We start from the raw sequence: 27305 nt of genomic DNA, 5'->3' as shown, positions 1-27305 counted from the left end.
TATCACAAGATCAAAATGATGCTTCCAAGTATAACAATAAAGATAATTGTATTTATTAGGTGCTTAATATGTGCCAGGCATTGTCCTAAGCCCTGGAATGGATATAAGGAAATCAGGTTGGACATGGGCCCCCTCATGGGGCTCACAGTCTTAATCCCCATTTTACGGATGAGGTAACTGTGGCACAGAAAAGTGACTTGCCCAAGGACAAACAGCAGAGTCAGAATTAGAACCTATGACCCTCTGACTTCCAAGCTCATGTTCTATCCACTACACCATGCTGCTTCCCCGAGAAGCAGCGTGGCTCAGTGGAAAGAGCACGGGCTTTGGAGTCAGAGGTCATGGGTTTGAAACCCGGCTCAGCCACTTGTCAGCTGTGTGACTTCGGGCAAGTCACTTAACTTCTCGGTGCCTCAGTTCCCTCATCTGTAAAATGGGGATTAAGACTGTGAGCCCCACGTGGGACAACCTGACTCCCCTGTGTCTACCCCAGCGCTTAGAACAGTGCTCGGCACATAGTAAGCGCTTAACAAATACCAACATTTAGAAAGGACTAGAGTAGGGAAAGAGATGCAGAGAGGCTGACAACTAGGTTGGAATAGGTTTGGTAAGGGTCTGGATTAAGCTTAGACTTGGAAATGGAAAGAGGGATTCCAAATAATATTCTGGAGGAAGATGAGGTAATGTTTAAGGGATGAAGAAGAGAGGAATCAAAGATGATCATTATTGACACCCATCCTCTTTGACATCCATGTCCATTGCCCTCACCAGTTGTTCCAGACATTTAACTCCCTCCTCAAACCTCATCCCCCTTTCCCCTCATTCCTTGCCCCTAATGATCTGGCTACCTACTTTATTGAAAAAATTGAAACTACCAGGCACGATCTCCCTAAATCTCCCCTGCCCCTTCCCAGTCCCTCCTCCATCCTTCACAGCAGTATCTCCTTCACAGCAGTATCTCAAAAGGAGATCTGCCTTCTCTCAAAATCCACCCCCTTCACCTGCACATTCAATCCCTCCCCTTTGCATCATATCAAAATACTTGTCCCCATCTTCTCCCCTCCTTGACCACCATCTTCAAATGTTCCCTATCCAATGGCTTCTTCCACACTGCTTTCAAACATGGTCATGTCTCTCCTATCCTAAAAAAACCCCTCTTAACCCTAGTTATCGCCCCATGTCCTTCCTACCATTCCTCTCCAAACTCCTTGAGCGAGTTGTCTACACCTGCTGCTTTAAGTTCTTCTCCTCTTATTCTCTCTTTGACCCCTTCATTCTGACATCAATACCCTTTACTCTGTAGAAACCACTTTCTCAAAAGTTATTTCTTTTTGCCAAGTCCAATAGCCTCTTTGGAGTCAGAGGTCATGAGTTCGAATCCCAGCTCTGCCACTTGTCAGCTGTGTGACCGTGGGCAAGTCACTTAATAATAATAATAATAATAATGTTGGTATTTGTTAAGCGCTTACTATGTGCCGAGCACTGTTCTAAGCGCTGGGGTAGACACAGGGGAATCAGGTTGTCCCACGTGGGGCTCACAGTCTTAATCCCCATTTTACAGATGAGGGAACTGAGGCACCGAGAAGTTAAGTGACTTGCCCAAAGTCACACAGCTGACAAGTGTGACTTAACTTCTCGGTGCCTCAGTTACCTCATCTGTAAAATGGGGATTAAGACTGTGAGCCCCACGTGGGACATCCTGATTCCCCTGTGTCTACCCCAGCGCTTAGAACGGTGCTCGGCACATAGTAAGCGCTTAACAAATACCAACATTATTATTATTATTATTATCTTAATCCTCCTCAACCTCTCAGCTGCCTTCAACACTGTCAACCACCTCTTTCTCCTGGAAACATCATCCAACTTCAGCTTCACTGACACAGTCCTCTCCTGATTCTCCTCCTATGTCTCTTCCTGTTCATTCTCGGTCTCTTTGATGGTCTCCTCCTCTGCCTCCCACCCCCTAACTGTGGGTATCCCTCAAGGTACAGTTTTTCTATTCTCCTTTCTATTCTCCATCTACACTCACTCCCTTAGAGAACTCATTCACACCCATAGCTTTAACTACCACCTCTGTGTGGATGATTCCAAAATCTACATCTCCATCCCTGATCTCTTTCCCTCTCTGCAGTTTCAAATTTCCTCCTGCCTTCATTAGATTTCATCAGATCAGTTTCCTCTAATTGGATTCCCTACTATCACCTCAAATTTAACATGTCCCAAACAACTCCTTATTTTCCCACCCACACCCCATCTTCTTCCTGACTTTCCTATCATTGTAGACAGCAGCACCACCATCCTTCCTGTTTTACAATCCCGTAACCTTGGCATTATCTTTGACTCCTCTCTCTCATTCAACCCACACTTTCAAGATATTGGGTGTGGAAACCAACTCTTAACCAGCCTTACTCCATTTTGTTTTCAGTCTCCATTTTGCATTAATCTACCTTTTTTTCCTAAATCATGCTTCAGTCACACCTTTTCTCTGTTGTTAATTTCAGTTGCATCCTGTCTCAGTTAAGAAAACTGGAGCCACCCTTAATTGGATTCTGTTGTTTGTGTAAAGGAAAGCCATGCCCACCACCTGTCTGTAACTAGCTACCTCTCCCACCCCTCCAGGATGAGGCTGAGCCTGCTTTAAAGGCAACAGACTCTGCCTGTCCTCATTCATTCACTCATTCATTCAATCGTATTTATTGAGCATTTATTGTGTGCAGAACACTGTACTAAATGCTTGGAAAGCACAATTCAATCCTCAACCTCATCCATACAGGTCTGAATTAATAATGCAAAAAAAGCCCCTTATGCTGTGTTGCTGGGACTTGATTCCTTTTGGACTCGAAACAAGAAATCCTGTTTGTTCAACCTTCACAAAATCACTAAAATCCATTCTTGCCTCTCCATCAAAACTGCTTCCCAATCCAAGCACTTATTCTACCCCATCTTGAACAGTTTCCTTGCTGACCCCCCAGGCTTCTGTCTCTCCCCACTTCAAGCTATACTTCACTCTGCTTCCCGGATCATTTTTCTACAAAAACGATCAGTCCATGACTCTCCACTGCTCAAGAACCTCCTCATCAAACAGAAACTCCTCGTCATGACTTTAAAGCACTCAATCACCTTGCACTCTCACCTACCGCACCTTGCTACTCCCCTAATACATCTCAGGCCATACACTTTATTCCTCTAATGCAACCTACTCATTGTACCTCAATTTCATCTATCTCTCTGTCGATCTTTTGTCCACATCCTGCCTTTGGCATGGAAAAGCTTCCCTTTTCATATCTGACAGATGATTACTCTCCCCTCCTTCAAAGCCTTATTGAAAGGTACATTTCCTCCAAGAGGCCTTCCCTGACTAAGCCCTCATTTACTATTTTCCCACTCCCTTCTTCATCACCCTGACTTGCTCCTTTTATTCACTACTCCCACCCCCAGCTCCACAGCACTTATGTACACATCCATAATTTATTTAACACCTATATGCCCCTCTAGATTGTAACCTCGTTCTGGGCAGAGAATGTGTCTGTTTTATTGTTGTGTTGTACTCTCCCAAGCTCTTAGGACACTGCCCTGCACACAGTAAGCACTCAATAACTCTGATTGATTTGTTAATTGATTGATTCTGGACATAGTCAGAATCTTAGAAATTGCCTGCAGCCACTTGATGGAACCTGGGAAGTTCTTGACTGAAGCCTTTGTTAAGTGTTTATGCTATGCTAAGGTCTGGGGTAGGTACAAGGTTATCAGCTTAGACATGGTGCCTGCCCCATGCCTCCAATCAATCACATTTATTGAGTACATACTGTGTGCAGAGCACTGTAACAAGTGCTTGGGAAGAGTACAGCATAACAGAGATAGTAGATACATTCCCTTGCCCAAAAGGAGCTTACAGTCTACTAATAATAATAATTATGGTATTTGTTAAGCGCTTACTATGTTCCAGGCTCTGTACTAAGCCCTGGGGTGGGTGCAAGCACATCGGGTTGGACAGTCTCTATCCCATGAGGGGCTCACAGTCTCAATCCCCATTTTACAGATGAGTTAACTGAGGCACAGCGAAGTTAAGTGATTTACCTAAGGTCATACAGCAGACAAGTGGCAGATCCGGGATTAGAACCCATGAGCTTTTTGACTCCCAGGCCTGTGGACTTACAATATAGAGGTCTAGAAATGACCATATAGTTTATTGTCTACAACTAGAGTCTGTAGTCTTCACTGGCTTGGCACTTGTAGTTTCTAAAAGCCCTGGTTCTTGAGTCATTCAAGCTAATGAGGAGGAATCGCTAACTGTGATCTTGCTCATGGTCAGGTCTGCATAAAGCGTGGTTCGTCCTTTGATATTTTTTAACATCTCAGACCCGATTGGCTATATTTCTTCACTGTGTATCTTCGGTGACGAAAACCTCCTGCAACGGAGTCTTGCTGCCAGATTCAGGAATGGAAAAAATTTCAGGAGAGCCTCATCTGGACTCTGCCTTTAGTGGCCTCTTTAGCACCATACTGAGCCTGGGCCTAAAAACCCCTCCCCTACAAAGAGAGCAAACAGAAGAGAACTACCCTGGATTGTAAAGGGGTGTTGGAGATCTCCAGTAGGCTGGTCTCGAACTTCATAAACCACTGTGTTCTCCTAGTGGCCAAACACATTCACCTGAAGAGAAGAGCTGACAAAATCTTATACATCTTTGGGGAATCCCAACCTCCAGGTCAATGGTCAGAGATCAGAAGCACTATATCAATCAATCAATGGAATTTATTGAGCACTTACTATGTACAGAACACTGTATTAAGCATTTGGGAGAGCACTACATGCTGCACTACACTAAATACTCTTGTGGTAGCATCCTCATTGGCTTTGAAAACAGCATTACTTTGTTGATACATCATTTCATTCATTCAATCGTATTTATTGAGCACTTACTGTGTGCAAAATACTATACTTAACACTTGTACAAAGCGCTGTACTGTACTGGGAGAGTATAGCAACAAACAGACACATTCCTGTCCACAGTGAGCTCACAGTCTAGAGGGGGAGACAGACATTAATATGAATAAATAAATAGATTAAATAAATAAATAAATAAATACAGTACCAATATATACATATGTGTTGTGGGGATGGGAGGGAGGATGAATGTGGGGGGATGGGAGGGAGGATTAATGAAGAAGCAAGTAAGAACAGCTCAGAAGGGAGTGGTAGAAGAGGAGAGAAGGGCTTAATCAGGGAAGGCTTCTGAGAGGAGTCGTGCCTTCAATAAGGTTTTGAAGTGGGAGAGACCAATTATCTTCCTGATAAGAGGAGGGAGGGCATTCCAGGCCAGTGGTCATTTGCTTGTGGTCCCTTTGCCCCCATATCTATTCATTCCATAGCAGTGCATAGTAAGCCCAATCCACCTTGCACTGATGGGTTCATGTCCTCAAAACCATGGGAGGATAGCAAGATTTTTTAAAAGAACAAGGTAGAGGCAAGTGAAAGTGAAACAAACTCTTTTCTTGGTGACATATGCCAGCTGGACCAGAAAGTTCTCCCTGGGAAGGTCAGCAGTAGAAAGTACATTGTTCTGACAATGTCCTCTTGACTTCCAATTAGAAAAGCATACACTGTTGGGGATTTTTAAAGTACTCCAGGAAATGTTACCCACTTGCTTGCCATAAATATTTCTTCTGTGACAAAAATACAAAAACTCAGGAAAGGGAAGGGGTAAAAAACAGATTACAATTTTGTGGTGATAAGATTCAAGGTTAGCTTTATAAGTTTCCTGAAAACCACAATAAATATTTTGTAGTGCTTTCCTAGGAAGGAGTATCCTGGGAAAAACTGTTTGTAGGAAAGAACAAGGACAGTTTCGTTTATCTTCAACTGATCTGACTCACAGAGAATGTTCCAGTTCTAATATATGACTTTGATTTTTTCTTCCCCAAAAAGCCAAAAGTACTTTTTGTATCTAACAAAATAACCCAAATTAGTGGATTAGTGAATTATAAGCGAATTATTATTGTTAGTAAGGAAGGCAAGAATCATGGCTATGTAATATTTAGGAAAATGACATTAAAAAGGCAAATTAAACTGAAAAGAAATTGAAGACTGAATGCTCACTTACCTAACATTATTACAATAACATCAATTCAGCAAAAACATATAGAAACAGCCATTGGGTTCCATTCCTAATAATGATAACCATGGTATTTACTAAGCCAAAACACTGAGCTCAACTCTGGGGAAGTTACCTGATAATCAGAGCTGATCTGGTTGTCTTCCCTACTCAGGTCTCCCAATCAAAGAAATAGGAAGGGAGAGCAATTAATAGCAGTTTCCATTTTATAGGTAGGGGAAACTGAGAAACAGAGAGGTAAGAGGAGTTGCCCAAATTCACATAGCTGGCCAGTAGAAGACCTGGGCTTAGAACTACCATCTCTTGACTTTCTTTCTTGTGCTCTTTCTACTAATACTCTTACTAGACTGTGCTATCTCCCAAGTCATTATACTTTTCTGAAGGATGCAAATAGCAATTTTAACATTGTACCATGTTGTAGAGTTCATTTTAAAAGTGTGCCTTAAATCCTGTTCATTCATTTATAATTTCTAAAGATACTGATTCCTGATTTTTTTCCTTTTTTTATATTTGTTGAGTGCTTACTGTGAGCCAGGCACTCTATTAAGCACTGGGGTAGATGCAAGCAAGTTAATCAGGTTGGATAGGACCCTTGCCCCACATTGTGCTCACAGTCTTTGTCCCCATTTTACAGATGAAGTAACTGAGGCACAGAGAACTTAAGTGACTTGCCCAAAGTCACACAACAGACAAGTGGCAGAGCTGGGAAAAGAACACAGGCCCTCTGAATCCAAGATCCAAGCTCTATCCACTAGGCAACACTGCTTCTCATTTGAACCATATGGGAACATGCCTCAGTAGGAGCATCTTTCCCAGCAGCACTTAAGTGCCTACTTAATAAGTGCTTAACAAATACCATTATTACTTTTATATTATCATTATGCTGCCAGAAAGCAACACAAAGGAAAAATAGGTAAAATTAGAGTACTGATTTTTTTTAGTTGGATGAAATTTTCTAAATTTCCCCTGGCTACATTTTAGTAGAGTAAAATATAAAATTATTTTCAGAAGTCCTTCCCTAAATTCCATTCAGCTCACAGATTTGCAGATAAACTCTCACTGCTCTGCTGGAACTGGTTTGAACCCAGGGTCTGAATCATAACTCATGAAAGCCCAACCTGAATCAATACTGTCCTGCAAAATTCAGGATAGTCTGTTTTCTTATGGTATTTGTTCAGGGCTTATTAGTACCCCACTATACTAAGCACTGGCGTAATGATAATAGTAGTATTTGTTAAGCAATTACTGTGTGCGAGGCACCCTACTCAGAGCTGGGGTGGATACAAGCAAATTGGATTGGACACAGTTCCTGTCCCACATGGGGCTCACAGTCTCAATCCCCATTTTACAGATGAGTTGAGGCCCAGAGAAGTGAAGTGACTTGCCAAAGGTCACACAGCAGACACTTGGAAGAGCAGGGCTTAGAACCCACAACCTTCCGATTCCCAGGCCCATGCTCTATCCACTACGTCATGCTGCTTCTCTATGCCATGCTGCTTCTCTAGATGCAAGATAAATTGCACACAGTCCATGTCCCACAAGGGTTTCACAGTGTTAATCCCCATTTTACAGGTGAGGTAACTGAGGCACAGAGAAGTTAAATGACTTGCCCAAAGTCACACAGCCTACAAGTGGCAGAGCTGGAATTATAACCCACGTTCTTCAGACTCCCAGGCCCATGCTCTATCCATTAGGCCACATTGCTCCTCTAGTCTCATAATAGTCTCATAGTTCGACTCCCGGCTCTGCCACTTGTCAGCTGTGTGACTGTGGGCAAGTCACTTAACTTCTCTGTGCCTCAGTTACCTCATCTGTAAAATGGGGAATAACTGTGAGCCTCACGTGGGACAACCTGATTACCCTGTATCTACCCCAGTGCTTAGAACAGTGCTCTGCACATAGTAAGTGCTTAACAAATACCAACATTATAATACCCTGACTGGATTATTGTGTTAGCCTCCTCTCTGATCTCCCTTCCTCCTGTCTCTCCCCACTCAAGTCTATTCTTCATTCCGCTGCCTGGATCACCTTCCTACAGAAATGCTCTGGGCACGTTACTCCCCTCCTCAAAAACCTCCAGTGGTTGCCTATCAACCTTCACACGAAACAAAAACCCTTCACTCTTGGCTTCAAAGCTCTCCATCACCTTGCCCCCTCCTACCTCACCTCCCTTCTCCCTTTCTACTGCCCACCCTATACACACCTGTCCTCTGCCACTCACCTCCACACAGTGCCCCATTTGCACCTGTCCCGCCATCGATCCCTGGCCCACATCTTACTGCTGTCCTGGAATGCCCTCCCTCCTCATATCTCTCTTCCCTTCTTCAAAGCCCTACTGAGAGCTCACCTCCTCCAGGAGGTCTTCCCAAACTGAGCCCCCCATTTCCCTCTGCTCCTCCTCCCCTTCCCATCCCCCCTCCGCCATCTGCTCTTCCTCCTTCCCCTCCCCTCAGCACTGTGCATATTCTTATATATTATTACCCTCTTTATTTTGTTAATGAGGTGTATATCTCCATGATTCTCTTTATCTTGATGATGTTTTGTTTTGTTCTGTTTTGCTTTGCTTTGCTATCTCCCCCATTTAGACTGTGAGCCCGTTATTGGGCAGGGATTGCCTCTATCTGTTGCCGAATTGTACAATCCAAGTGCTTAGTACAGTGCTTTGCTCAACAAATACTATTGAATGAATGAATGAATGAATGAATGAATGAATGAATGGTCCGATTAAGATGGAGTTGGGGTCTACCCTAGACTCACTATACCTCTTCTAATTCAAAGCCAATGGTAAAGACTTGAATTGGCCTTGCATGTGTAACTACAGAGCCTAATCGCAACTTCCACAAAGGAGCCAGTGGGTCTACATGACCCCCCTGCTAAGGTCCCCCTCTTCTAGAGTGTAAACCCGGTGTGGGCAAGGATTGTCTCTATTGCTGAATTGTACTTTCCAAGCACTTAGTATAGTGTCCTGCACATAGTAAGCACTCCGTAAATATGATTGAATGAATACATGGTCTAGTGCATAGAGCACAGACCTGGGAGTAAGAAGGTCATGGGTTCTAATCCCAGCTCCTCTACTTGCCTGCTGCATGACTTAGGCAAGTCACTTAAGTTCTCTGGGCCTCAATTCCTCATCTGTAAAATGGAGATTAAGACTGTGAGCCTTATGTGGGACAGGGACTGTGTCCCACACAACTATTTTGTATCTAACCCAGGGCTAAGAACAGTGCCTAGCACATAGAAAGTGCTTAACAAAGTCCTTCATTATCATTTTTATTACTGTCAAAAAAGTGTTCATAACAGAGTCTCTCCCAGACAATGGGCATGGCACTGATTCTGTAGCTCTTACTTCATCCCCATTTGCAGGGAATGGGATGGAGATGCTGACATGAAGGTTATATTACCTTAAGGGCCCAGCTCACCATGTGCATTCTTTTTATGGTATTTGTTAACACTTACTATATGCCAGGCACTGTAAGCACTTGGATATATACAAGCTAATCAGGTTGGTCACAGTCCCTGTCCTCCAGGGGCTCACAGTCTTAACCCTGATTTTACAGATGAGATAACCAAGGCACAGAGGAAGTGAAGTTACTTGCCCAAGGTCACAAAGGAGAGAAGTAGTGACTCTGGGATTAGAACCCAGGTCCTTCTTACTCCCAGGCCCGTGCTCTATCCACTAGTCCACATTGCTTCTCACTTTTTTGGGCCCACTTTTTTTCCCCAGTGCTCCTTTTTGGACAGTATTTCTCAGCTAGGTGGAGGCTTCTTCTTCATTAGAATGATTTATTAGGCACATTCTCATGTGCCAGGCACTATTTGCAAGTGGTTGGATCCAGCAAAGAGGTGACAAGGCTTTGAACTGGGGAGGCTGCTCAAGGGAGAGGAAAGGGCAGATGCAGGAAATGTTGTGGATTGTCAGCCCCCTTGTAACTGCAGAGAACATGGCTCCCTCTCTCCTTGGTGGGCATAGGAGCGTGATGGGGCAGGTGTCACTTCTCACTCACTGGGATCTCTATTATTATTATCAAATGCCATCAAGTCGATTCTGATTCAAAGCGAGTCTATGGATAGATTTTCTCTGGAACATCCTATCTTCTGCCATAATCTGTAACCTTGCTAAAGGTTCTTCCATTATCGTTGTTATGGTTTCTATCCATCTAACTGCTGGCATGCCTCTTTCACATTTTCCCTGGACTTTTCCTTGCACTAGTGTCTTCTCCAGAGAATTAGTCCTCCTGATGATGTGTCCGAAACATGCTAATCTTAGTCGAGTCATTTGGCCTTCCAAAGGCCACAATGGCTTAATTTGCTCCAAAACCCATTTGTTTGTTTTTCAGGCAGTCCATGGTATTCACAAAAGCCTTCTCCAACAACACATTTCAAAAGAATCGATGCTCTTCCTTTCTATCAGGATCTCTGCTATAGGAAATACTGCAGTGTTCAATCAGCTCTTTGTCAAGTTCCCTACAGCTGCACTGTACTCTGGAACCTTTGAAAGGGAAATATGAATCTCACAAGTGGGGACCATGCGACTTGTATGTTTCTCCATTTCTCTTCACCAGAATCCAGCCTCTTGGTGCTGGATATGAATAGGAATGAGCTTGAAGAGACAGAGCACAAACACATCCTGGGTTCCTCATTTTATCAACCTGTGCTAAGAAGGTTGCACAGTGCCACACATACTCTCTCAGCCCCGTCAGTTATGTTCCCACTGCAACAAGTGAGTTGATAGCAGGATGTGTAGCAACACACTTATAATAATAATAATAAAATTGATAATAATAATAATGGTATTTGTGAAGCACTTACTATGTACCAGGCACTGTGCTAAGCACTGGGGTGGATACAAGCACATCAGGTTGGGCACAGACCCTCTCCCCCATGGGGCTCACAGTCTCAATCCCCATTTTACAGACTCAACCAAGGTCATATAGCGGACAAGTGGCAAAGCCGGAATTAGAACCCAAGACCTCCTGACTTCCAGGTCCACGCTCTATCCATTTTGCCATGCTGCTTCTTCTACAAAGTATATAGGCAGTCTTCCCTAACATTAGCTAACTACAAGCAGAACCTGGATGAGAACCCAAGCCTCCTGCTCTCAAGAGCAGTTCTCTTTCCACTGGACCAACAGCAGGACTATACCCAATTCAAGGCACTACTATACCCTGAAACACAATAAACATAGCTAAAGGAAGCAAATGCGATAGAGCAAAGAACAATCAATATTTGTGCACAAAGTGGAAGTAACTGCCAGGGACACATCTGTCTTTTCAGCCAAACCAAAACTAAATCCAACAAGGCCTACTGGAAAGATCTTGGGCCTGGGTGTCAGAGGATCCAGTTCTACCAGTTTCCTGCTTTGTGACTTGGGAAAGTCATAACTTCTATATGCCTCTGTTTCCTAATCTAATGGAAGATTTAACACTTATTCTCCCTCCAACTTGGACTGAGAGCCCTAAATAATAATAATAATGTTGGTATTTGTTAAGCGCTTACTATGTGCCGAGCACTGTTTTAAGCGCTGGGGTAGACACAGGGGAATCAGGTTGTCCCACGTGGGGCTCACAGTCTTAATCCCCATTTTACAGATGAGGGAACTGAGGCACAGAGAAGTTAAGTGACTTGCCCACAGTCACACAGCTGACAAGTGGCCGAGCCGGAATTCGAACCCATGACCTCTGACTCCAAAGCCCGTGCTCTTTCCACTGAGCCATGCTGCTTCTCATAGCCACGCTGCTTCTCATGGGGTAAGGACTGGGTCCAGCCTGAGTAACTTGTATCTACCCCAATGTCTAAAACAGTGTTTTTACACACAGTAAATGTTTAACAAGTATAACAATGATAATAATAATAATAATAATCTCCAAACCCAAAGTAAAGGTATGAATAAATCTTCCGAGGACAACTTCACACAGCAAATTACAGAAGAATGTGATGAGGGGGCAAGTGTCTTTCAGTTAATCAAAACAACTGTTTGTACTTTGGAACTTTCAAAGAGGAAATGTTAATGCCAGAAGTGGGAACAATGCACCTTGCATGTTTATCCATTCTTCTTCACCAGGATCTGGCCTCTTGGCACTGGTGATGAATAGGAATGAGCATGAAGACACAGAGCACAAACACTTCTGGGCTCCTCACTTTATTTTCCATGAAGAAATAGCCCTTAAAAGAGAAAAATACCATAAAGTTCTAATTCATATAGAGTTTGGTCTATGAAACAGAAGCCCAGGTTTCCAGTGCTGTAAAGTGCCCAGCCATTCTCCAGGGTCTTCTGCAACTCTGGCTTCAAGCTGTGGAAGAGTTAGAAAAGATAAAAGGTTACTATTGACACTTTCTAATAAAACAAATATGATTATCAAAATGAAAAGCATGAATTAGTAGGCCATTTTGCACACACAAGCTCAATAAATATTATTGAATGAATTAATTAATTTTGAATTTTTCAGGACTTTCCATTTTGAATCGAGAGCAAAAAGGTCACATAAACAATGAGACTCTAGTCAACTATATTACTTCCGTCTTTGATTAGGATAAAACTAAAAACTCCCCCTACAGTCTAGATGCTTCCTGTTTAGGGTTATCGCCATTCTGAACTACAACCCGTTTATCTGGCCATTCCTTCAAGATAAATCATTTGAGCTGTCCCAGTAACTCGATGCCTTATTCATTAATTAAATGATTTGTACAATAGTAGTCACGATTTACTGGAAAGGGTATAAAACTGGGGAAGAAAGAAATGAGACATTCCAATGAGCCTGGCTTCTACCCCTCCTGCAGTAGCCTCTTAATGTCACTTCACTAACCCCTTAGACTGCTGCGGGGCTGGAGTATCTAAGTGCTTAAGGTGTACACAGTCAAGTGCATAAGTAACACAGAGGATAGAGCAGGTAGGGGAATTGAAGGTTAGTCAGGGAAAGCCTCTTGGAGGGGATGTGATTTTATGAGGGTTTCGAAGTTAGGGACAGTGGTAGACTGTCGGATATGAAATGGAGAGGGAGATACAGGTCAGAGGGAGGACATGGTCAAGGAATCAATAGCAAGATAGATGAGACTGAGGAACAGAGAGTAGGTTGGCATTGAGAACCAGAGTTTAGTGATTGCATTATAATAGGAAATCAGTGAGATAAGGCAGGAGGAGAGCTGATTGAGTGACTTAAAGCCGCTGGAAAATCCTTTCTGTTTGATGCAGAGGTGGGTTTTTGAAGAGTGGGGAGATATTGACTGAATGCTTTTTCAGAAAAATGATCTGGGCAGCTGAGTAAAGTTGGACTGGAGTTGGGAGAGACAGGAGGAGGCTGATGGAGTCCGTGACAGATAATAATAATAAGTATGATATTTGTTAAGCACTTTCTATGTGCCAGGCACTGTACCAAGCGCTGGGGTGAACACAAGCAAATCGGGTTGGACACAGTCCCCGTCTCAAGTGGGGCTCACAGTCTCAATGCCTATTTTAAAGATGAGGTAACAACACACAGAAGTGAAGTGACTCACCTGAGGTCACATAGCAGACAAGTGGCAGAGTCAGGATTAGAACCCATGACCTTCTGATTTCCAGGCCCATGCTCTATCCACTATGCCATGCTGTTCAATTTGCTTAAAAGCCATTTGGTTGGTTGACGAATTTGTCTGGACAGACTATCAAATCTATCAATCCATAGTAGTAGAGGTTGAACTATGACCCAACATGCCACTGCCTCCCCCTGTCAGGCATGTGGCTCAAACTGCCCCCGGCCTGGTGTCTGCCCCCCACTCATAGCCCTACTGGCCTGGGCAGTGGCCACAAAGCTCCCCGGTCCAGGGGGTTGCCCCTGCATTGGACCGCTGCTGGGCCTGTGAGATTTCACTTCTGTTGCTTTTTTTTAATTAAAAAGAAAACAAGCACGAGCCTTCTCATTTTTCCTCCTCTACCTGCCCTGGGACCAGGACCAGTAGGTCTAGTGAGGAGAGTAGGAAGATGAACCTTGGGCAGCACAAACCCTCCCAAGAAGCTGGGAGTTTGTCCTAGTGGATAGAGTACGAGCAGGGGAGTCAGAAGGACCAGGGTTCTAATCCCGGCCCTACCACTTGTCTGCTTTGTGACCTTGGACAAGTCACATGACTTCTCTGGGTTTCAGTCAACTTATCTGTAAAATGGAGATTTACAGTGTGAGCCCCATGTGGGCAAGGACTGTATCCAACTTATATCTACCCCAGCATTTAGCGCAGTGCCCGACACATAGTAAGTGCTTAACAAATATTACAGTTATGATTATTACTACTAACTCCAGTTGAGGCAGCTCAGACTGGGGTTCCTCCTGCCCTACTATGCAGGGAAGGGGGTTCTACTCTGGGTTCACCCACAAACTCATCAGTTTCAGAGGAAAACACGCACACTCGCATGCCCCATCCACTCTCCGCACACAAGTCCCTTCCTCCCATGAAGCTTAACAGACAGTCCCACCTCCTTCTTCCCTGCAATGCCCCTTGCTCTGAAGATCTGATGACCCAGTAATTTAAACCAAAAAATGATCAATTGGTAGCCATTAAATACCCCTAGTTGGCGTATCATCTTGAAAGATTTCGCTTCATTCACATTTCAAAGTGCGCCGACCTAACTTGGAACCCATTTCAGAGATGTTGTGAAGGCAAAACAGACAGGATTTCATGTCGGATTGAAGGTGCAGGTTGAATGAGAAAGGTGAATTGAGGATAATGTCTAGGTTTCAGGCTTGTGAGACAGGGAGGATGTGGCATCGTCTACAGTGGTGAGAAAGATGGTGAGAGGACAGTATTTGAGGCGGGGGAAGGTGAGCAGTTCTGTTTCTGATATATTAAGTTCAAGATTTTAGTGAGACATCTAAATAGAGATGTCCTGAAGGCAGGAAGAAATGCCGGTCCAGACTCCACAGTACTGCCAGGTTTTGTTTTTTTTAAAATGGCATTCGATAAGTGCTTATTATATGTCAAACACTGTTGTAATCACTAGAATGGATACAAGTTAATTAGGTTGGATACAGTCTGTGTCCCACGTGGGGCTCACAGTCTAAATAGGAGGGAGGACATGAGAGCTGAGGCACAGAGAAGTTAAGTAACTCACCAAAGATCACAAGGCAAGCATTTAATAATAATGATGGCATTTGTTAAGTGCTTCCTATGTTCCAAGCACTGTTCTAAGTGCTGGGATAGATAATAGGTTATCAGGTTGTCCCACATGGCGCTCACAGTCTTAATCCCCGTTTTACAGATGTGGTAAATTAGGCAAAGAGAAACTAAGTGACTTGCCCAAAGTCACACTGCCGGGAAGTGGAAGAGCTGAGATTTAGAACCCATCTCCTCTGACTCCCAGACCCTTGTTCTTTCCTTTCAGACATGCTGCTTCCTAGGATTATGTTCCTGAAACTGTATCCAGCATATGGAAATCTTTCCACTCAGAAACCTCTAAAGGCAGCCTATCACCCTCAACTACTCTACATCAGCTCTCTCCATTTTACCTATGAGCAATCTTCAACTGCTATGCCCTAACTCCCACTTTTTGCTTCTTCTCTAAGGCTCACCTCCTAAATATCCCCTGCTCTCTTCTCATCCACCTCCAATCCCTTGCTCATCAATAAATCGTATTTACTGAGTGCTTACAGTATGCAAGGCACTGTATTAAGTGCTTGGAAGACTACAATATACCTAAGTTGACACTTTTCCTGGCCACAAGTCTACAGTCTAGAGGTCATCCTATTCCTTTGGCCTGGAACTCCCTTCCTAACCACAAATCTGCCATACTACAGCTCTCTCTACCTCCAAAGCCCTCCTAAAATCCCACCTCCACCCACAGACCTTCCCGGACTACTTCATGACACCCCAATTGACATCAATCTAACTGCCATCTGTAACACAAGTATTTATTTATACCCAACCTCAGTATCCATGAACCTATGTGAGTTCAATTTTTTTCTTCTGTCCACTATTTATAAACATGTTTTATTATATTTCTCCCCCACTGGGGCAGAGCTTCATTATGGGCAGGAAATACGTAACTACTTGCTGTTGCATTTTCCCAAACACTTGGTTCAGTGCACTGCATTCAGTGGGCACTCAAAAAATATCATTACTGTTGTAACTACTGAATAGCTCATTCAGAAAGACAGCCAATTCTCCCCAAAACATTGGGGTACAAAGTTTTGCGGAAAGGTGACGTTCTTTTGGAAATGGAGTTTACCCGGATAGAAGGTGATGGGATGGCTGAAAAAAATAGTTATGCAAATAAGCATACAGTTTGGTTGGTTGACAAATTTGTTTGACCAACCTATTAGCCAAGATATGGGGATCATGACGTGAACTTTTCTAAAGAGGTTGTTTGTCTAGAGAACTGAGTGTCAACACCAAGGCTATGCCCTCTTTGGCTGGCAGAGAAGCCTCTACCGCCATCTGATGGCTGAACTAGGGATGCATCAGTCTGTAAATAGAGTTTGGAATTTTAGATTTTTCTCACTTCCACACTTTTTACCCAATCTCACCACTTATGCATATATGAATATTCAATTCTTTTTGAAGCTCTATCATCCAGAGATTCACGCTACTACCTTACGTCGTTGATCTCTTACTTATAAGCTAGACTGAACAGTTCACTCATCAGCTCACCTCCTCCAGGAGGCCTTCCCAGACTGGGCCCTCCCTTTCCCTCTGCCCCTCCTCCCCTCCTCGTTCCCCCTACTCCCTCCCTCTGTTCTACCCCTTCCCCTCCCCACAGCACTTATGTATATTTGTATATATTATTTATTACTCTATTTTATTAATGATGCTTACATATCTATGATTCTATTTATCTTGATGGTATTGATGCCTACTTGTTTTGTTTTGCTTTCTGTCTCCCCCTTTTAGACTGTGAGCCCGCTGTTGGGCAGGGATTGTCTCTATCTGTTGCTGAATTGTACATTCCAAGTGCTTAGTGCAGTGCCCTGCACACAGTAAGCACTCAATAAATACGAATGAATGAATGAATGAATGAATGAATGAATGAATGAATGAATGAATGAAACAGTAATCTTACTCACTGTACCTTGATCTTGGCTATGTTGCCACCAACCCTTTGCCCATGTACTCCTCTGACCTGGGACTCCTTCCCCGCTTCATATATGACAGGCCACCACTCTCCCCACCTTCAAAGCCATCCTAAAAATCACATCTCCAAAAGGCCTTCCCCAACTAAGGCCTAATCTCCCCTACTCCCTCTCCCTTCTGTGTCACCCATGCACTTGGACTATACCCCTTAGGGAAGCAGCATGGCTCAGTGGAAAGAGCCCGGGCTTGGGAGTCAGAGGTCATGGGTTTGAATCCTGGCTCTGCCACTTGTCAGCTGTGTGACTATGGGCAAGTCACTTAACTTGTCTGTGCCTTAGCTACCTCATCTGTAAAATGGGGGTGAAGACTGTGAGCCTCATGTGGGACAATCTGAGTACCCTGAATCTGCCCCAGTGATTAGAATAGTGCTCTGCACATAGTAAGCGCTTAACAATACCAACTTTTTTTTTAAGCACTTAATATTCACTGCACCTATAACACTTAAGTAAATATCCTTATATTCTTTATACCATTACCCCTATCTGTAATGTATTTTAAGGTCTGTTTCTCCCTCTAGATTGTAAGCTCTTTGGTAGGGATCATGTCTTTCAACTCTAATGTACTCTCCCAAGTGCTTAATACAGTGCTCTGCACCCAGTAAGAGCTCAATAAATACCAGTGATTGATTGCCAACAATCTTTGATCTCCTTTTTCTCCTCTACTCTATAAATAATAGAAATTGTTAGGTTTCCCCCATTTGATTGTAAACCCTTAGAGGTTTGGACTCTGTCTTTTCCTTCTGATGAGTACTTGGTACAAAACTCTGCAAACAGTAGACACAATAGCATTCAGTAAGCACCACTGAGTGAGTGGTTTTCTGTTGGAGCTTCTGGAATGAGAGCAGAAACAAGAAGACTTCCAATAGGAAGGACTGGGCTGGCAACTTCAGGTAGCTGGAGTTAATGGATCCTTAGGTTTTCATTCATTCAATCGTATTTATTGAGAGCTTACTGTGTGCAGAGCACTGTACTAAGTTCTTGGAAAGTACAATTCAGCAACAAATAGAGACAATCCCTACCCAACAATGGGCTCACAGTTTAGAAATGGGCTCACTGTCTTTGCACACTTCACTCAGGTACTGGTGGTAGGTGGCGGCAGGAGGCTGAGGCCACAGGCTTCTTACAGGGCTCCCACCCATCTCTTGTGTTTGCATGTTAAAGCCTTAAACGAGATTCAGCCGCAACCAGAGGAAGAATGTAACCATTGACATATCAGCAAGGGACACATTTTAAGATAGACAGAAAACAAAAGTACCTACCCTGCCAAAATCATTTGGAATTAACCTTGAGTTGTGGACTAGGTATAATCTTCTAAACTGCATAAATGAAAATGACAAAAAAGCTGTTTAAAATGAAAGAAAAAAATTGAATGCTGTATAAACCTTTCCCAACTGTACAAAGTTCAGTGATTCTCAATTTTTTTTTCTTTCTAAACCACTGGATTTTCACTTTCATTCTACCTTGCTGAGTTAAATTTACTTTTTATTTTGTCATCATAAACTATATTTATGAAAACATGGAAGGTGTGCAAAGCCCTAAATCCCCAAGAATGAGGGTGGGGCAAGGCACAAGGAGCAGGAGCAGTATGTACAGGTACAGGAGGTACAGCAGGTACAGGAGCAGCATGAAGCAGCGTGGCTCAGTGGAAAGAGCACGAGATTGGGAGTCAGAGGTCATGGGTTCGAATCCCTTCTCTGCCACTTGTCAGCTGTGTGACTGTGGGCAAGTCACTTAACTTCTCTGTGCCTCAGTTATCTCATCTGTAAAATGGGGATTAAGCCTGTGAGCCTCATATGGGACAACCTGATTACCTTGTAAACCCCAGCACTTAGAACAGTGGTCTGCACATAGTAAGCCCTTAATAAATACCAACATTATTATTACAGGAGTCACAGAGAAACAAGGAAACAATTTGGGGGGAGAAGGGGTGAAAGGTTTAAAGGAACCTCACACACTAAAAGCCAATGTCAAAAAACATGACAACATTTTTCTTTGCTTCGTAGATCATCTGTAGGAAGGGTAATGCATTAATGGAATAATTTCTTTGTGTACTATATTTTTAACGTTTTATGTGACTTTTACATCAATATAATTGCTGGTTAAATATAAAATACACTAATTAATATTGCTATATTACTCACTGGGAAACAATCTAGAGTACATTTGGTGAAAGCAGGGTATGCAGCCTTAATTGAGAAATCAATCCCCCATTTATACTTATAACTTGGCCACTCTAGGTAATAGGAGTAGAATAATAATGATAATAATAATAATTATGGTATTATGTGTTTACTATATGTGAGGCACTGTATTATGAAAGGAAATCCAATCACTGTTCCTATGAAATAAATTGGTTCCAATTTACAACAGTTCGACTTAGATGCAATTTTCTGGAACCAATTGTCTTGCAAATTCAATGAGTGACAGTAAAAGAGAATACACTATAGAGGCTGTTTTTCTTGGAGCAGTCTTTACAGACCCTTAGTGCGAGAACCAAGAATTTATCCCCATTTGTAAACCTGTCAGTCACATTCTACCCTTCTGTTCAGCTTTGGCCCTTCAGAAAGCCATGGTGGTCTTGAGGAGCTTTCACCTCAAATTGGGAAGATAAACAAAATACAGAAGTCTTAATTCCAAACACCCATAAGAAGATCAGAGAAGGACTGGAGTGGGGAGAGATGGGGAGGTCGGCAAGAAGGATGATGTAGTGTCAAGGCAGGGTAGGATACATGTTTGGATCGGTGTGGAAGTAGTTTTATTTTGTTAATGAAATTACATAATAAATAAATTTAATAAATATAAATACATAATAAACATCACCTTGATTCTATTTATTTGCTATTGTTTTAATAAGATGTTCATCCCCTCGATTCTATTTATTGCTATTATTCTTGTCTGTCCATCTCCCCCGATTAGACTGTAAGCCTGTCAAAGGGCAGGGACTATCTCTATCTGTTACCGATTTGTACATTCCAAGCGCTTAGTACAGTGCTCTGCACATAGTTAGCGCTCAATAAATACTATTGAATGAATGAATGAATGAATGAATGAATGAATGAATGAATGAATGGAAAACACAGATTTTAGAGATGTGAAAGTAGAGCTGACTTGGCGTAGTGGATAGAGCACAGGCTTGGGAGTCAGAAGGTCAGGGGTTCTAAACCTGGCTCCGCCACTTCTCTGCTGTGTAACCTTGAGCAAGTCACTTAACTTCTCTGTGCCTCAGCAATCTAACCTGTAAAATGCAGATTGAGAGTGTGAGCCCCATGGGGGAAAGGGACTGTGTCCAACCCAATTTGCTTATATCCACCCCAGCACTTACTATGATGCCTCGCACATAGTAAGCACTTAATACCATAATTATTTTTATTATCATTATTATTCTACTCCCATTACCTAGAGTGGCCAAGTTTTCTAACGATCAAAATGAGTTGGGGTAGGACTTCCAATAGTCCTAGAAAATGGGATGGAGGCAGAATAAAAAGGCAAGATTGAGACATAAAGTGAGAGAGAGCAAAAATGAAAGTACTAGAAAGGGGGAAGAACGAGAGAGAGGGAGATGAAAAAGCAAGAAAGTGGAAAAGAGACAGAACACGTGAACAAACCAGTCACACCCCCACCCAGAGGAACACATGTAATTCACTGCAACAGATCTCTGCAGCATGTACAGCCGCAGTAGGGAAAAAAGCAAGAAAAGAAAAATAGCAAACCAGCACCACTCTGCTAAAGTTTGCTACATGGATTTCTCACTGCAGCTGTCCTAAACACAGCCTGTATGGGTCAGAAGAGGGAGAAATTCTGGGAAAAGCAGCAAAGACAGAACTGTCATCAATATCTCTTTCTCTGCTTTTACCTGCTCCAGATACTGCTGTCTTGCCAAGTTGGAAAGCAGTGTATCCTAGTGCATAGAGCATGAGTCTGAGAATCAGAAAGACTGATTTCTAATCAGGTTTCTAATTCCAGTTCTGCCGTTTGCTTGCTGTGTGACTTTGGGCAAGTCAGTTAACTTCTCAGTGGCTCAGTTACTTAATCTGTAAAATGGGGATTAAGACTGTGAGCCCACATGGGACATGGACTGTGTCCAACCTGATTGTCTTGTATCTACCCCAGTGCTTACTTAGTACAGTGTCTGGAACATAGTAAGTGCTTAAAACTTTTCATAACATAAAAATCAAAATCTGGGCTCTTTGCCATTGTCTTACCTCATGCCTCACTATAGCCATTCGAACTTTTGTGAGTTCTCCCGGCTGTCTTTCAGGAGGTAGGTCTGGGGGACAAAAATTTTATTCTTATTTGATTCTAAAGCCTGGTCAATCAATCAATTAGTGGTATTTATTGAGAGTTTACTATGTGCAAAGCATTGTACTGAATGGTTGAGAGAATACAGTACAACAGAATTAGCAGACGTTCCCTGACCACAGTCATGTTGCCCTTGCTTTTTGCTGGGTAGCACTCCTACCAGGCAAAAAACAAAAACAATACACTTTGCCTTGTGACTTTTCACAGTTCTCATTTTAAACATCTTTTTTTATATTTCAGCATTTTGTAAGTGTCCCTTCTATATTAATTTTTAGTAACTCTTCAATCTGATAACTTCAATTTAGCCACAGGAATAAAAAGTGAAGAATGAAGAGAGGTGGGGAAAAAACAAAGAGAGAGAAAAAATGATTGTGCATCTTCCATTTTAATATGGACAATTGAGAAATAGGTGAGTCCTTTCTTTCTGGATCAAAATGTAGGGAAACTGGGAAACTGTACTGTCTGTTCTAGGTAGGCAACTGGAATTGTACTCTATGAGGAGGTGGTTGCATGCTGACTGGAGAAATAGTGTTGCCCAGTGGCTGGAGCACAGGTCTGGGAGCATAAGGACCTGGGGTCTAATAATAATGTTGGTATTTCTTAAGCGCTTACTATGTGCCGAGCACTGTTCTAAGCGCTGGGGTAGACATAGGGGAATCAGGTTGTCCCACGTGGGGCTCACAGTCTTAATCCCCATTTTACAGATGAGGGAACTGAGGCACAGAGAAGTTAAGTGACTTGCCCACAGTCACCCAGCCGACAAGTGGCAGAGCTGGGATTCGAACTCATGAGCCCTGACTCCAAAGCCCATGCTCACATGTCTGCAGTGTGATCTTGGGCTAGTCGCTTAACTTCTCTGGGCCTCAGTTCCCTCACGTGCATAATGGAGATTCAATATCTATTTTCCCTCCTACTCAGACCGTGAGCCCCATGTGCGACCTGATTATCTCCTCATCTAGATGGTAAGCTCATTGTGAGCAAGGAATGTGTCTGTTTATTGTTATAGTGTACTCTCCCTAGCACTGAGTAGAGTGCTCTGCACAAAGCGCTCAATAAAAATGTTTGACAACACAAAATATACAATCCTTAGCTACTGCTTGCAAATGGGGTTGCTCATTGAGGACTCCCAGCATCATCAAAGTTGCAGGCTTCCAGGGGAGTCTAGCCATGTTCTGAGAGGTGTTCAGATGGTAGATGACCTGGCCCTCCTTCCCGAGCGGGAGACACCACAGAAGTGACTTGCAATTGTACTGTTTCTATTGTTTATTTAGGTATATAGGCTTCTTCCATTAGTGTTACGCTACCTCTTCTTTGGATGTCCTTGAAAACAACTGGTTCCTGAAAACTGCATCTTAAATCAAAATTCTGTAAAGTAAGAACTAATTTTCTCTTAGGAACAATGTTAGAAATGGAGGATTGTTTCCTCAACCAAGGCTGCAATCCCTATTTATACCAAAATTACCCAGAATTGTGTACTCGATTATACACAAATAATTAACCTATATTGATCAATATATTAAGTCCAAGAGGTTCCGAAATATGGTAACCAGTGACTGGTGACTCTGCCCAGCAAATCAGTCAACCCCTATCTCCACCCATAGCCTCTCCCAAGCCACCCCCCTTTTCTCTCCACATCATGGCTTTTAAAATTGTTTTCCCATTTCCCTCCAGCTCCTGTCCTCCCACCACCACTCACAACCTGAAACTTGTGCCATAAAGAAGGTCAGGCCTGTAAAAACCGAACCAATGTGCTGGAAATCTCAAGTGGAATGTAAACTTGGAAATGTATGTGCCATTCAGTCAAACTTGAAATACCTCAAGTCAAGGACTGCATGTATTTGTGCATGTGTGTTTGCCTGCCTTTCACTGTTAGACTAAAAACTCCTCAAAGGCAGAAAGCACAAATAACTCTTCCCCTGAAACACTCGAACAATCCCATACTGAGTTCTATACCATGCAGGTGGCTCAGTAAAAACTGCTGACTGGCTGATTTACTGGTAAAACTGGTTAAGAGGCTTATTTATCGAAGATCATTCTGTCCAAAGTGAAACCACTGCACTAGAAAAGAATGCCTAGAAGTGAAAACAAGATAAATGCTGTTGGCCTGGGCCACTAGACAAGCTGTACTGCTAGAATGCTCAAACTTCTACTCATTTCCTATGGCCAGACTGGATTCCCCAAATAGAAATGTTAAGTTATAATTATAAGATTCAGTGCTTAAACACTGTCAAATTTGGTATTCGTTACAGATTATAGAGACAACATTGCAGGTACTCAATGAATATTAAGTACATTGAATAGTAAACTTCCCGCCCATTCAAAAAAAAAAATCTTACTCATCACTTTGTGATTCCACTGCATGTGTACGAATTGTCAGTCCACTGTATTTGATCACTGGGATGATAATCATGACCAGCAACATAACTAAAGGGAGGATAATAAGTAGCATCCAATTTGACCAAATGTTGTTTGAATATCTCTCAACTAGAAGCTTATCTAAACAAAGAAAAAGCAGACCAGTTAGAAACTACTATACTAGTAGCTTAGTCATTTAGCTGTTAAAAATGGAAATAACTCATCTACATTGGCCTCTACCATGAATATCAAAGGTTGCTGTATCTCCCCTAAAATAGCTTCAGGACCAACCACACTGCTACCTTTGGATCACAGAGTCATCTCATAATTCAACACCAGACCCACGTGGCCTCTGTGACTCTCCCCCACACCCTCCCAGCCTTTGGTTCTCATCACAGGGTTACTGTGAAGGTCACAATATCAGTGGCTCCAAAGGGCATGAGTAAAACTGATGTAAGTGGAACCATGGTGTCATGGAAGAAAATACCACTACTGAGTACAGTGGCCACCAACTGAACACTCTTTTGCTGTGCAGGAAGCAATAAAAATACATTGCACAGATACCTAATGCAGCATAACATAACGTAAAGTCATTATAAAAACACACTAAAAGGTTATCTGCAGCAATCCGCAGAATCTAGATCAAGGGTACTTCTCATCTCACTCCCCTTCCTTGTTTTAGAGTAAATGGGTTTCCCTTTGCATCCCTAGAAACACAGGCTCCATTTCTGTATCATGGGACTCGGTGGCAGGAGCCAAGTTTGAGGGAAACTGAACATTGAAAATAAAAATACCAGAGATAAAGACATCAAGTTCAGTATCCATACTGGACAGGAGACAAGTCAGCTGAAAACCAGACGGAAAACCATCCTAAGACCTTGTGGCAGCTAAAGCTCCTATCTAAAAGGAGCAAATCACCCCATTCAATTAAAAATATAAACGATTACATTTCCACAACAGAGTGCAATCTGGATGCAAAGTGATGGACTTGACCCTCTTTAGGTCTATTGTTCTACCCAAGTCAGAACTTAAATCCACTTGAGGAGGAAACAAACTTGCTTTACATAATTTATTATTGATGAGGACAGGGATTGTGTCTACCAACTGTATTGTACTCTCCCGAGAGTTTAGTACAGTGCTCTGTAAAAATGAAGTGCTCAATGAATACCACTGATTGCTTGAGATACTAACCAGACACTGAAAGTAATCCACTGTCAATACTTCCCCCTACTCCAGGACCTTGAGTTTTGCAATCAGGAGGGAGCCAACCAGGATCACAGTGACAATTTTTTCTTGAATTGCAAATCTGAAATCAGGGGAAAATATCATAGCAAAATTGCCTACTTGGGAAAATTCTCAAAGAAGAGAAAATGTATTATCCAATGCACTTGTCTCTCCCACCGCCAACTTCTGGCTGATACTCTCTCTTTTGCCTGAAACCCATTTCCCCTTAGCACCTGGCAAATCATGGTTCTCCCCATCTTCAAAGCCCTTCTGAAATCACATTACCTCCAAAATGTCTTCCCCAATTAACCTCTCCTCTCCCCACCCTCCACCCTCCACTGCCACTTTTTTCTGCCACGTCAGTACTTCTGCACCCCCAAAGAACTTGGGTATCAACCCACCCATACAGCACTTATGCATGTATGTTTATACACCATTGTTTTACCCTATTTCAGAATCTGTTTCTTCCCTCTCCCTCTCCTACCCTGCCCCTCTGGTAAATTGTAAATTCCTCAAGGGCAGGGATCACGTCATTCTATTAAGTCTATAGCAGTCTCACAAGTGCTTTGACCAAAAGTCACTGAATACTGGTGCTTTCAGGGCATCATAGGATATCCTTAGCTCCCTGTGGTGGAGTGGAGTTTAGGTACTGAGGGGAGGGGCAGGAGCAATAGCGATCTTGAGGCTAGGAGTGGCATTCATTTCTTGTTGCACTGTATTTTGGAGAAATAATGAAAAATCCACTACAGCAAAAAGAAGACTTTGTTAGCCTTCTAGGGAAGCAGCAGAGGAAGCTAAACCAACTACTGGGTGGAAGAATGTGGGTCCAACCTGTATAGTAGTAATGATAATAGTGATAACATTAATGGAATTTGTTAGGTACTTAATATGTACCAAGCTCTATACTAAAAAGAAGACTTTGTTAGCCTTCTAGGGAAGCAGCAGAGGAAGCTAAACCAACTACTGGGTGGAAGAATGTGGGTCCAACCTGTATAGTAGTAATGATAATAGTGATAACATTAATGGAATTTGTTAGGTACTTAATATGTACCAAGCTCTATACTAAACTCTGGGCGAGAAGCAGTATGGACTGGTGGATAGACCATGGTCCTGGAAATCAGAAGGACCTGGGTTCTAATTCGGTTCTACCACTTGTCTGCTCTGTGACCTTGGACAAGTCACTTCACTTCTCTGTGCCTCAGTTACCTCATCTATAAAAATGGGGATTAAGACTGTGAGCCTCATGTGAGACAGGGACTGTGTCCAATGTGATTTGCTTGTATCTGCCCCAGCACTTAGTACAGTGCCTGGCACACAATAAGCATTTAACAAATTCAACTGTTATTATTATTACTATTATTATTACAAGATAATCAGGTCAGACACAATCCCTATCCCACAAGGGGCTCACAATCTAAGTATGATGGAGAACAAGTATTTTATCCCCATCATATAGATGAGGAACCTGATGCACAGTGACTTGACCAAGGTCAAACAACAGGCAAGTGACAGAGCTGGGACTAGAGCCCAGGACCTCTGACTCCCATGCTCCTTCCACTAGGCCAAGAAAACTATCTCTAAATACACTGGGCAGTTGGACTGGGGAGAGTGATGTATTGGGGTTGTGCAATGACCCATAGTCAGACAAACCTATATATAGGAATCATTTCAAAACCAGAAAGAAAACATTAACACCACTACTAGAATAATTTTTTTGTGGTTACTTACTCCGTGTCCATTGCACTTTAAATAACAATCAAATCCAAGAACAGAAACATCAACACATTCTCGATTTAGGCAAATCTATAAATTCAATGAAAATACAAGTTAAAAAAGAGCCTTGTAAAAAAAGTCATCATCTCAACAATCTTCATAAATTGTGGCTTAACGATTCAGAAATAGTACTATTTTTAGTTTTTGCTATTGTTGATTTTTCATTATTTCTCCAAAATACAATGCAAAAATAAATGAATGCCACTCCTACTATGAATCTTCTAAGTCCACTTCACTGACAGCCTAATTGAAAAGTCTATCTATACTCAGAGATTCCAACTAACGATTACCTCAAATGATGGTAGAACTTCTGAAAATAATATTTCTTGTCCATCCATACAGCAAACTCCCACCTTTCCCATGCTCTTTCCACACCCCCAATGCCACATATGCATCCTCCCTATATGACATATGTCAGTCAGACCAAAAATAGCCTTATCATTGTCAGGAG

The 27305-nt window shown here is 42.6% G+C and overlaps 1 protein-coding gene across 10 annotated transcripts in view; it reads right to left on the bottom strand.

Moving 5' to 3' along the window:
• Positions 1–12236: 12236 nt before the first annotated feature.
• ADAM2 (ADAM metallopeptidase domain 2) overlaps positions 12237–27305 on the bottom strand; it is a 51695-nt gene continuing 36626 nt past the window's right edge. For 6 of the 10 annotated variants that reach the window (XM_029066113.2, XM_029066118.2, XM_029066119.2 and 3 more), the window contains 4 exons: positions 26810–26884; positions 25049–25163; positions 23839–23998; positions 12237–12403 (listed from right to left, as the gene is read on the bottom strand). In XM_029066113.2, coding sequence (XP_028921946.1) covers positions 12277–12403; positions 23839–23998; positions 25049–25163; positions 26810–26884 — 477 coding nt within the window. In that variant the 3' untranslated portion in view covers positions 12237–12276. Of the gene's footprint in view, positions 12404–18462; positions 18546–21405; positions 21471–22774; positions 22868–23838; positions 23999–25048; positions 25164–26809; positions 26885–27305 lie in introns of those variants that run through there. The other 4 variants (XM_029066116.2, XR_003759860.2, XM_029066115.2 and 1 more) reach the window with 4 other exon arrangements.

Source organism: Ornithorhynchus anatinus, chromosome 5 (genome assembly GCF_004115215.2).
Source record: "Ornithorhynchus anatinus isolate Pmale09 chromosome 5, mOrnAna1.pri.v4, whole genome shotgun sequence".
NCBI lineage: Eukaryota > Metazoa > Chordata > Mammalia > Monotremata > Ornithorhynchidae > Ornithorhynchus > Ornithorhynchus anatinus.
This window is presented reverse-complemented; position numbering and strand designations above follow the sequence as displayed.